General features: G+C 43.5%; 1 protein-coding gene across 1 annotated transcript in view; it reads right to left on the reverse strand.

Moving 5' to 3' along the window:
- The window catches only part of DNMBP (dynamin binding protein), a 110,526-nt gene that overhangs the window by 67,736 nt on the left and 30,594 nt on the right, over positions 1-12,196 (reverse strand). The window contains exons 2-4 of the mRNA XM_018562880.1: positions 8,274-8,420; positions 6,712-6,834; positions 1,508-3,547 (exon numbers count right to left, since the gene is read on the reverse strand). Coding sequence (XP_018418382.1) covers positions 1,508-3,547; positions 6,712-6,834; positions 8,274-8,418 — 2,308 coding nt within the window. The 5' untranslated portion in view covers positions 8,419-8,420. The remainder of the gene's footprint in view (positions 1-1,507; positions 3,548-6,711; positions 6,835-8,273; positions 8,421-12,196) is intronic.

The raw sequence follows: 12,196 nt of genomic DNA on the forward strand, positions 1-12,196 counted from the left end.
GATGTCTAAGGTACCACAAAGTACAATGTAAACTAACAACAGAAAAGGCTTTGCAGCCTCTTACTGGCTGAGCTGTAGACACCGTGGGAGGCTGCAGCTTTCAGAGGATGCAAGTATGTTCCTGCTGGAAGGGGGACCCAGATCTATGCGTTAGGAGTGCTGAACAACTTTGCATTCAAATGTGCACATGTACTTTAATGTGTTACAAAACCTTGTTTCTATGTACAGCTTGTGTACATGGAGCCAGCCATATTTGCTTCTAACATATGCGGAGTTTGCTTCCTGCTACACAGTAGTTGTGCTTTGCTGCACCTTCACACGAAGCAAGTATATGGGTCAGCATTAAAAACAATGCACTCCTTGCATGGCTGATATCTGATCTCACCAATCGTTAAGAAGGGAGGCCAAGTAAGAGTGAGCCAAGCATAGAGCTCCCTCTAATGGATAATCTACAAATCGCCATATTTAATGCAAGAGCCTTAAATTGTATCCACAGCCAACGCCTTTTAGCCAAAAGGTGAGAGGAAAGGAGTGGGGCAAAGTCAGGGTCTCTTTTAGGTTTGTTATGGTCAGAAACCCTCGCTAGATAGATTCACCCTCCTCATTTGTCTCAGTGACCATTGTCACTGGGAAAGAAAGCGATAGGAAATACATTTTTATTTTGAATATTACATCAAATATAAACTTAAAAAATGTGTTGACACCAGTACAGGAATAAGGAACAATATTCCAATGGAGACATCTGCTCCTGTGACAACTGTCTAAGAGGAGATACACCTCACAAGAGAGGAAAACAGGACACAGAAAAACAAAAAAAAAGTTCTAACTAGGGATGCACCGAAATGAAAATGTTTAGATCGAAACCGAAATTTAAAAAAAAGTTGTCAGGGCGAAACCGAACTAACCTTTTTAAAAAAATTTAAATTATTTTTACATTTTTTTACTTTACCGTCGGGGGCTTTGGGGAAATACCAGGGGTCTAAAACAGACCCCTGATATTTCCCTTTTAAAATAGGCAAAGAGATTAAGGACCAAGTCCTAAATCCCTTTTTCTGAGGCCCCTGTTATGAATGAACAGGAAGCCTCTATACTGAGTGCTCCTGTCCATTCATAAACTGTGAAACTAGAATGAGTTACTATGTCCACAATCATGAATGAACAGGAAGTGATGAAGAGCACCTCCTGTTCATTCATAACTGGGGACACAGTAAGCATACGATCTCCTCAGTTATTTACAAACACTCAGCGATCAGTTCTGATAGCATATAGACCATTGCATGTGCTAGGATAGGTAGCGTGTGCGTGTGTGTGCGCGCGCATGTATGCATAAATGTAGCAGTCTGTATATTTGTTTTGTTTTCTTGTAACAGTAAATAGTTTGTATACACAGCATTCTTGTTTGGTAGAGGTAAATAAATATAACTACTTGGTCAGTTTTCTTGGTTTTCCTACAAGAATTAGGTCAGTCAGCTGTAAACTTTACAGGCAAAACACTAATAAAGCTCACCTTTAAGTTGTTGCAGCTCCAAATCCAAGCTTTCAATGTTGGAGTCGCAGAACTCTACGTTTTCAATAGTTTCAGCTCTCGTTTCCTCATCCTGCTCTTCATCCTCGAGCATCAAACAAAGCTCCTCTCGAGTATTTCTATAGATCTCCAATTCCCGTTCCACATCTTCGATCTTTATTAGTAAGAAAGGACAAGGAGAGGGCTCATCATTGTCCATTTCCTCTACGTCTTCTGCTGTATCTGCTACATCTGGGGCAATAGGCAGCAATAAGCTTTCATTAAGGCTTTCATTCACTGAGGTTTCCTGTCTTGGTACTGGCCTCGGGGATGGAGTATTTCTTTGGCTGTTCGGTGGGGGTAATGGAGCAGGTCTGGCTGGTTTCAGGGATAGAACTGGGGGAATATTTTCCAAATGCTCACTTCTATTTGAATTCTGTCTTGGGGGAGCTGAATAGGATGTATTAGAATTCGGAGATGCATTAGCTCTCTGTTGGGGACGTGGAGGTGGAGGCCGTAGAATTTTCTTTTTTTCAAGAGATTTTTGCAGCCTGGACTGCTGTGGTGACCCCCGGATAATGTCGGTCTCAGAGTTGTAATCCAGGATAGAAAAATGCCTAGAGACCTTATTATTACCATTCTTTCTTGGATTTGAGAGGCTATTTTCAAACTGGGAAAGCTGTTCGGAAAGCTTTGAGTCTAAATCAATCAAACCTGACCCACTGCTGTCTTTACATTCATTATTAGCTTGGCTGTCCTGGCTAGGTGGCCATGAGGTTGACCAAGAACTTCTGTTTTCATGCTTGTCTTTGGAACGGCAAGATGGTTTTGTCTTTTGCCTATGGTCCTCCACCCAGTTAATTAGGTCTTGAAGAGGAAGACTGTTTTTTCTATTTTTGGGTTTCTGTTTTTTTTCATTAGTATTGTTCTGAGGAGGATGGATCTCATCAGTTGTCAATGAAAATGCCTTTTTCGAAAACCATTTTTCTTGTGACCCATTTGAAACACATGACCTTTTTCTTCTGTCTTCATTCACCACTGCAGATGAATTTAGTTCTTTTGACCTTTGCACATTCGTTTGTGATGTTGGAGGACTGTATAATGTATTCTGTGGACGAGGAGGTAGCTGGGGTTTTAAGGAAGCATTGTTTGTGTCACATTCACTTTGGATAGTTTCATTGCTGCTTTTTAGATAGGGTTCTGGACTTTGCCTTTTCTCCTGGGTGTCATGAGATATGGATGGCGAACTGTCCTCTATGTGGACATCCCAATAGTGGGGATCTGTTGCAGGTTGTTCATAGGAAGATGATATGTCGAGATAACTTATTGGAGTTGGCAAAACTGAATTCTCAGATTCTTGGAGCTGCTCCTCCTGAGAAGGTTTCTCTGTAGTCTCAAATTTTACAAATCTGTAAGGAAATATCCCCCTATTTCCATACAACTCACCCTCCAGCCATCCATCCTCTAATGTTTTAACGATACGAATTCTGTCTCCAACGTCAAAGTCCAGTTCCCGTTGCTCCATTGCCTGGAACCTGTAAAGGGCAATGGCAAAAGTACCATCTTCGTCTTCTTCTTCTGGAATAATTTGATCTGTGTCATTTTGACGTTCTGTGTGGAAATGGGCTATTTCCATTTCCTTATTATCATGACCAAACTCATATCTATCATCCCTGAAGTGGACAATGTCCACAACTCGTAAAGGGTTCAAGAGTTCCACAAAGCCTTCTGGAAAAATTCCCCTTCTTCCATTCAGCTCCCCCTCAAACCAGCCAGGTTCTGGGACTCCGGTGATTATGATGAGGTCTCCTTCCCGGAAGTCCAGTTCCTCTTCCAGCTGTGCGGAAAGGCCCATTATTGCCCGGGCCTGCCCAATAGCATAACACGGCAGCTCTAGAGCCAGGTTTTGGCAAAGCTGGCGGCTTCTGGGGGACAGGAAAAATTCCTGGACGCAGGAAAGGGGAAAGAACCCCCTGGAGCCCCAAAAGTTTCTTCCTTGTAACCAACTTGAAGCCAGAGACCCTTCCAGCACCACCATATCTCCTGGGAAAATCAAAAAAAGAATAAATATCAAACTAAATGTAAAATATATACAAAGTGTATATTAAAAATGGTTTTAGGTCCATTTTTGGGGGGATTTATTTATTTAGTGTATGTACTTTCTCTCTCCTCCTTTACAGTTGCCAAGGAATGCACTGTGTAAGCGTGCACTGAATCAAGAGACGTAGAGGCTGGGCAGTGCCATGCATGAGCATTCGCTCTGCCAGGAAGTTGTGGAACTGATCTACTTTTATTATTGGGTTAAGTTTATGGATTCAGACACAGGGAGGACTAAAGTAGATGTAAAACCTAACAGAACATTAACTTTTTATTTGCAAAAGCACTGTTTCTGGTGAAGAATTGTCATTTCTTTGAATAAAATACTTGTTTTCACTTTTTTTTATCCTTTGCTGTATCTTAATTGTAGTCTTTATCATAAACCCATGTGACAGGTTGATGTAGGAGCACAACTGGGAGACAGGAACAGAGTATTCTCAACCAATATCAAGAAGCACCTGAACAAGGACCGTCATGGCAGAATCGTCACATACTATTTTAAAGAAGAACCCCTGGCAAAACTTTTATAAACCCTTGCAGGAGGGCTACCCATGCACTGCAAGGGTTAACTCATTTTCATCTAGGTGTTAAAATAAAAAAAGTTATACTCACCCGAACCTCAGAGCTGACTGGCTGAGACAGCGCTCCCCCCAGCCTGTGTTCTCCTATGCTGCAGGAATGGTTTGTCCCTTGGCATCCTCACTTCCAATACACTGGGGGGAATTTATCAAAACTGGAGCAAATTTGCCCTGCAACCAGTCAGCTTATCGGTGTCATTTTCAAATCTTACCCGAGCAAACTGAAGAGATATGCTGATTGGTTGCCACAGGCAACTGCTCCAGATTCTGTCTGCTCCAGTTTTGATAAATTCCCACCAATATGTATAGAATATGATGACTCGAGGAACCTTAGACTGCTGCAGTAGAGGGGGAGTGAGGCTAGAAGGACCGGTCTAAGAGGAAGCCGGCACCATGGATCGGGTGAGTATAACTTTGTTAATTTACCACCTAGACGAAAATGAACACGTTGCACGGTTTATAAAAGTTTTGCATGGAGTTCTTCCTTAACGACAGCTGCAGATATAGGCCTCATTCACACTAGAAACGGCTGGCACGTACAGCTCCGTATCGGGCAGCTCCCGGGAAGGACAGGTGTTGCGTGTGATTAGTACGCAGTCCCCGTCCTTCTCTATGGGACTACGCGGCCATACGCCGCCCTGCGCTCGCCCGCCATGCATGTCCGTACAGGTGCGGGTGAGCGTACTGGTACGCTGACAGGATGGATCACGGAATGTGTCCGAGCCAGGAAACACGCACCCGCACGGACCTACACTTGAGGTGAGCGTAGGGGGGCGTATGGCCGCGTAGTCCCATAGAGAAGGATGGGGGCTGCATACTAAATCACACTCAGCACCTGTCCTTCCCGGGAGCTGCCTGATACGGCCGTGCACGCAGCACGGAGCTGTACGTGCCGGCCGTTTCTAGTGTGAATGAGGCCATACAAATAGTGAAAATGACTTTTGAAATGACAATAACATGTTAAGTTGATATAAGATTTCTGGTAATTAGACTGACTGTTAAAAACGTATTTAACTTGTATTAATGAATTAAACAAAATTTTGAGTTAAATATTTTTGTCTGGACTGTTTTTGAGAGATAGAGAGAACAATTCACAATATACTCCAAATGCAACAACAGCAAAAACATAGCAGAAGACAAAAGTAACAGGGCTATTCACATAAGGGTGAGGAGTTTGGAGAAGGCAGGAGAAGTGAACAATCTAGGACAACATAGCTGATTTGGAAACATTCTCCAATTCAGCTCACTTTCCAGTTCAGCTATGTTGTCCTAGATTGTTCACTTCTCCTGCCTTCTCCAAACTCTTCACCCTTTCCTGAATAACCCTGATAATGCTTTATCCGGATGGTGCTTTATAATACATCACCCAAGAGCACCCTCTGCTGGCTCAGTCATGGAACAACAACTCAGGTAATTGTATACAAAACCAGTATGTCACAATAATGCACTATGGCGATGAGGATGGCCAACTTTGTAAGACTGTCCTGAAAAGTCCTTCCGCTGGGAAGTGCAAATAGAAAACTAGAGATCGCTGTGGTCTCATCCTCAGATCTTACAGCCAATTTAAAATGGTCAGCTTGTAATGAAAGGCTTGGCATATCTGAGCTGCCAAAAATTGAACAAACAGATTTAACAACCTTCTGGACCTCTGCAAAGACTCCAAACACATGTCTATGAGCAGTTCTGTGCTTCACACTGGGTTCAATTAACTTTATGGTTTATTATGATTTGTTTATATGGCGGAAACGCTCTACGGGACTGGACGAGAAATAACTCTTAATTCCCCGCTGCCGGTCTATTGTATTCAAACAGCGGTGGGTGTTCCACTGTCATTGGCTCATTGGCTGCTTGGCCAGGATTTTTCGGACCAGCTCCTTTGACAAAAGTCGATTGAAAGGTCAAGTCAGCAGGAATTAGCCGAAATTCAACCTCTCTATAGCCAGTTTAAGGTTCTTATTAAATGTTAATATACCTGCTGAATATTTAAAGTAGAACCCCCAACCATATACCGGATACCCTGTTCGTTCAGTCTAGGGAGGCTCTAACAGATGGTGCCATAAGCTTCCTCCCCATTGGACAACTGGTGCCCCGAAACTGCTCCTTTTCTCTGGTCATGTGGCCCATGTCATTATGTACAATGCATTGCATTTTATGACGTTGAGGGCATGCTCACTTTCAGAAGACCAGATCACCTGCGGCTGAATGAAAGAAATCCAAAAGATTTCTTTATGCATGCCAAAAAGTACAAATAGATGAAACTCCCTGTCGGGCTATTGTGTTCCGAGAGCTGGCGCCTGCCACAGTCAGAACCCCCGAACAGTGACCAACAATTTTCCACTCTGCTCCTTCGTCAAAAGTCGATCAAAAAATTTACTTTTGTCAGGCCGGGTGGTGCCAGCAGGACCACACACACAGCACTTGAATTTTGTCTGAGTCAGCAGGACTTGGCCAAAATTCAATTTTTATGATGCAGCATGACGACAGAGAACTATGCAGGTTTGTTTATCTGAGACAGAGACAAGACATTGTTACCTCTCTGCAGACACAGCGCTCCAGGCTCGTGGGAGGTGAAATCACTGATGCAGACATACAGTCTTTCTCCATGTTTCACAGATGGGATGTTCAGAACTTCCACAAAACTAGAAGGAAATTGTCCTACAACCAAGGAAAGGATATCTTTATTGCAACTGTGCACATACAATGGACAGCTTACGGAGCAACTAAAGTCAAACAGTGAAGATTTGTCATCTTATAGGGAACCAGGTTGTCTAAGCTGCATCCTGAAAAATGTAACTTTTGTCTTGAAGTTCCTCCTGAAAAATAGGAGTGCACTTCCTGCCTTGCCTTGGTACTCCTGTGCCTACAGCCTCCGAGTTGTATATCTGCAGTGTGAGACCTCAAGCATTCTTGCTGCTGCAAAAAAGGGGTTTTGCTCCTCTTGCTGTATCCAATATCATTACAAGCAAATAAACTTTCTAAAAAAGATTATGAAACACCCCTCATAATAGTTGTAAAAGTGAAAGGAGCTGAGAACTTTGCTGTAGAGATATCACTTCTAGTTTTTGTGCTGGTGTGTTATAAAAACAGAAAGCAAAACTGTGCTATTATGGTATAGATGTCCATAAATTGGTATCACTACTTTGGATAAGGCTGTGACCCTGTTCATAAAGGGCAGCCTCAATAAGGGTCACTTAGTTTGTGTCCAAAGCCCAGTTATTTATAACAGGTATTTATATAGTGCCATCAGTTGAAGCAGTGCTTTACATATTGTCCATTCACACCAGTCTCTGCCCACGAGAAGCTTACAATTTAACAGTTTCATCTCACATGCATAAATATACAGTACATACATACATGCTAGGGCCAATTTAGACAGGAACCAAATTAACTTACTAACCATTCTGGAGTGTGGGAGGAAAATGGGAGCAACCCATCCAAGTGTTGGAAGAACATGCAAAACCCATGCAGATAGTTTTTGGGAGGACTCTAGTGCAGCAAGGCAGGAGTGCTAAGCTGAGGACTCTAATGAAGCAACGCTAGAGTGCTAACCACTAAGCCGCTGTGCAGCCCAGTTACAGCTAAGGTCACTGCATCCTACCTTCGGTCCTTAAGATGAGGACAAGCTATCATGCCACTGGGCAGTTCCCAGCCTGGCCTAGAGGCTTCCTTCCACTTTCATCTCCGGGACTGGAGGCAGCCGTAGTGATGTCAGCTGCAGCCAGGCTTGATGCACTTAAATGTAGGCTCTAGGTCACCTGTTACAAACAGGGTCACATCCTATGCCTGAATGCCAGGCCATTCTGGATGGGTAAAGTGCTGACCTCTCCTGTTACTGACAAGTTTTCCCACCTAGTTGGCCAGTGACAGCCCACTATGAATGTGTTGTTGCAATACGGCTGGCATTCCAGAGTAAAGAAGAATAGAAGCCTACACCTTATACCTGCTTGATTTTTTCATATAAACCTATTTAGTATCTGTTCAAAAAGAATTTAAGCCTTGGACAGAATGAAACTTGACTAGTAATTAGCCAAAAAAGCCATATATGCAAAATACTCAGATGACCGAATTTATAAATACATCTTTGTGAACATTACCTGTGATCCCTTCTTTATTTCCCAGCAGCCAAAACTCATCTATCACGCTGAGAATTTCAATGACATCCCCAGCAAAGAGCGTTAGTTCCTCGGACACACTGGGGCTAAAGTCAAAGATTGCACGAACTACTGAGCCCTCCTCCATCCCTGCAAAAGACAGAAAAACACAATATTAATTATACGGATATCCTGGAACAGTCACACAAGACATTTCATCATGGTGTGTAATAGAACGAGGAGCACAATCTAAAGAATGTGTGCTATACAGGACAACTAAACCGCCTATCTGCATCACATGACATTATGTCCAGTACAAAGGGCATCATTTATTAACGAGTCTGAAATAAATACTGTCTGTATTTACCCATCAATGAGAATGTTTTATTCTTAAGCGGATCCAAACCTTTTCCTCCGCCATTTTCTCATGATAATGTGCAATCTGACGGTTACAATTGTTTTACACTCATGTAACACTAATTCGGAGTAGCCCTGGCTGCAGGTTTTGTCTCTAGCCACATCTCGGGGGGTATTGTAAGTGTCGTCATGCAGCTACAGTGTTCTGGAAAAGTCAAGGCCAATTAGCGGCTCCTGAACACAGCTCCTGAAAGATAACAACGCTCATTGGGGCCCCATCAGCCGTATCTAGACCCGGGACTGGCACCAGAGAGAGAACCTAGAACAGGTGCAATGTAAGTACAATATTAATTGCTATATTACACAAGATTCTTTAATTGTGTCCACTCTAGTCAAAGTAGGTGCAGCACCCTCTTTGACAGGATCCACTGCCGAAGCTTTGAGAAACCAATAGTTATGGGGGAGCACTACCCCTGTCTCCCCAGAATTCAGTGCTGCCCATAGTTTGCACATGAAGATGGGAGGAAGGGGGGGGGCTTGTGCAAGTTTCCACTGAGAAAGTCAAAACCTGAACTGGAGGTTCATATGTGTGCTGCTGGGAGACGTAGGGAACTTAAGGTCCCTGTAGTGCAGTGAACCTCTTTCTTTACTTAGCCCTAGCAAAGTACGGTTTCACGTTGGGACAATTTCCCTTATTTCCTGTCCCAGAGATGCAACAGGAAGTTAGAGGAAATCTTCCATTGAGGGGAATTCCCCTCTTGGATATTCTCATTGGAACAGGTGTTCCCATTGAAGATTTCCCTTCACCTCTTGTTCTGGGGACAACTCTAAAATTTTGCTTTTCCCCTCACTTTCTGTCTCCGTGACAACGGTCAACCGTGAGGGCTGAATCTCCCCAGTGTGGACACTGACAGCAATAAAAACCTTGACAGAAGGTCTAAGGCTCCATTCACACAGGAGCGGTTGTCCGCGCGTATTCGTATCGCTGAACATTTGGCTGGATCGGCTCTAAAAATGAAAAACAATGCACTCTAAATGGGCAAAGTCCAGACTTTTGCCGCGCGTTACAAAACCACATGTCCTGCAAAATAGTACAAGCGTGATTTCAGGGTTGTATTCCGCACGTTCGCGGCTATAGTAATAGCCTTAAGCGAGCAGAATCTGTGCAGTTGTAAAGATTTTAGGTTTGCGTGCCGTGCGTTCTTCCACACGGAAAACCGCGCACGAAACGCAAAGTTACTCTTCCCCACGCTATTCAAAGCTTTAAAAAAATAAAATCAAATGCCTAAAGATACACATTGAGAGCTTCTTTTAAATGTAAGTGGTGTGGTGTGGTGTTTTAATGCACATGCAATAATGTGCGTTATGTTAAAGGAGAATTATGAGGTGAGTGATTTTCACTCAGCCTCATAATCTGAGCCGACCTGTGACAATGAAACTGTCACCGGTCGGCTCAGTAGATCGGGAAGTGAGCAAACACATACCGTCGCTCGCTCACTTCTCGATCTATCCCTGCAGAGAGCCATGACGGTCGCTCACGGCTCCCTGCAGGGATCCCCCCCCCTCCCCGCTCCGATCCTCCAGCGCTGACTGGCGAAACGGACGGGGGAGGGGGTGGGTACAGCTGGCTCTGCCTCTAGATAGCCAGAGCCAACTGTCAATGATGCAGATGGGTGGATCCAGACAGTAATGGCTGTGCCATCTCAGTATACCGCGAGCTGTAGCTTGCGGTATACTGAGCTTTGGGTCACAGGAGAACGCTAATTTGTGTCCTCCTGTGACCCTTAGGAGAACTATGAGAAAAAGCCCGGACCCCATAGTTCTCCTTTAAGGCAAACTATTCATTATGAAATGCGTTGTTGCGTTGCAATCTACTGAACAAAGCATTTAGGTGCTATTAACAATGAATGGCACTACAGCGCACCACACACAGAGCAGGCACAGTAGAATGCATTGTGGTAATGCGCATTGCCATAATGCAAAAGCGTGAATGGGCCCTAAGGGATTTCAGGCCTTTATTACTAAAGTGGAACCAACAGCACAAGAGTGTATATAATATAATAAATAAATGGCAATAGTAGGCACTTTTAAGAAGGTATTTTCATTTTTCCCATGTTTAAACATGGATTACAGGCTGGCATGTACAGTACAATCCATTGTCCCTTACACATCACACCGTTCCTCTCTTACCACCTATAGGGCAGTACTGCAGTTTGCCGAGTTCCTTATCGCATTGCTATTTATAACCGTCCATCCTGTCAAGTCTCTTGCAATACATTCACCAATCTGCTAATACAATTACTAGCAACTCCGGCCCTCCAGCTTTGCTTTTACTATGAATCCCATCATGCCTCTCGTCTCCGGGAGTCATGTCTGTGACTGGCAGGGTCTTGCAATGCCTCATGGGACTTGTAGTTCCACAACAGCTGAAGGGCCAGAGTTGCCCACCCCTGCCATACAGAGTGCAACTGATGCCCAATTGTCCATATCAGGTGACTATATCTTTAGATGTGTGACCACATTAGCAGCGATCAGAACTGAGAATTCTGCCCTGTTCATCCCCACTAATGTCTACATATGAGCAGATCAGATACTCAACTCTTCACCTTACACACCACACACACACACTCTATTGGGCACAGAGTGCTTGTGCTATGCCGACAGCTAGGAATAGACCACGGTGCTAAGGACGCGGGGTTAGGATGTTGGACCAGTCTGAGGAAGGAAATAGGAGGGAGGATTCTGGAGGATCCATTTTCCTGTCCGGTATTATCAGCCACAGATGAGTTAAGGCTATGGGAAGGGTTAAACCCAGCACAAAAAACACAGGACTCTAGAAAAGAAACCGTTCCAAAGGAATGGGGATATGTTTAATCACTAAGAAGACAACAGGAAATATTCTTCCTATCTAAAGTTTGTATCTACAAACTAACAATTCATAACTATTATTATGTGTTTAACAATATAAAATACAGTTTTCCCTTTTAATCTCAGTGCTGCTGATCTCCTGCAGCCTCTTCCTTTCTACATGCACTCGCTCAAGTATCAGCTGCACTTAACTGCTCTGCAATTGTTGCATGCTGGGCTTTCTGCTAAGAAAGCCAAGCACTAGCTCTGCACTTGCTAACTGCTCCTGCAGACTGGAAATGCAGACAGCACAGTCTGAAAACTCACTGAGACAGCCATTCAGCTGGTGCATGTAATAAGATATCCGGCTATTTAACTCTCTAACCAGAGCTCAAATGTGTAAATATGAAATATTTATATTAAGTATATAAAGTATTTTGGCTTTTGCTATTGAAAAAAAGCACATCAAGCAATGCAATTCAATAATTCATGTCAAAAAACATCAGTTCAAGTGTGTTTAACATGTGTCAATACATTCTAAACGCAACATAGATGGTGTGAATCCAGCCTACCAGTTCCAGTGACAATGGTCAGCAGGATAAATGGTGAAGGCGGATCTTCCCAGAGAAGACACAGGCAGCAATTGAACACTAACTAGGCTTCCAACCCCTCACCACTCCATCTAAAACAAAAAGCAGAAGTTTTGTCTTTTTTGTATATAT

Source organism: Nanorana parkeri, unplaced genomic scaffold, assembly GCF_000935625.1.
Source record: "Nanorana parkeri isolate BGI_ZX_2015 unplaced genomic scaffold, ASM93562v1 scaffold2, whole genome shotgun sequence".
NCBI lineage: Eukaryota > Metazoa > Chordata > Amphibia > Anura > Dicroglossidae > Nanorana > Nanorana parkeri.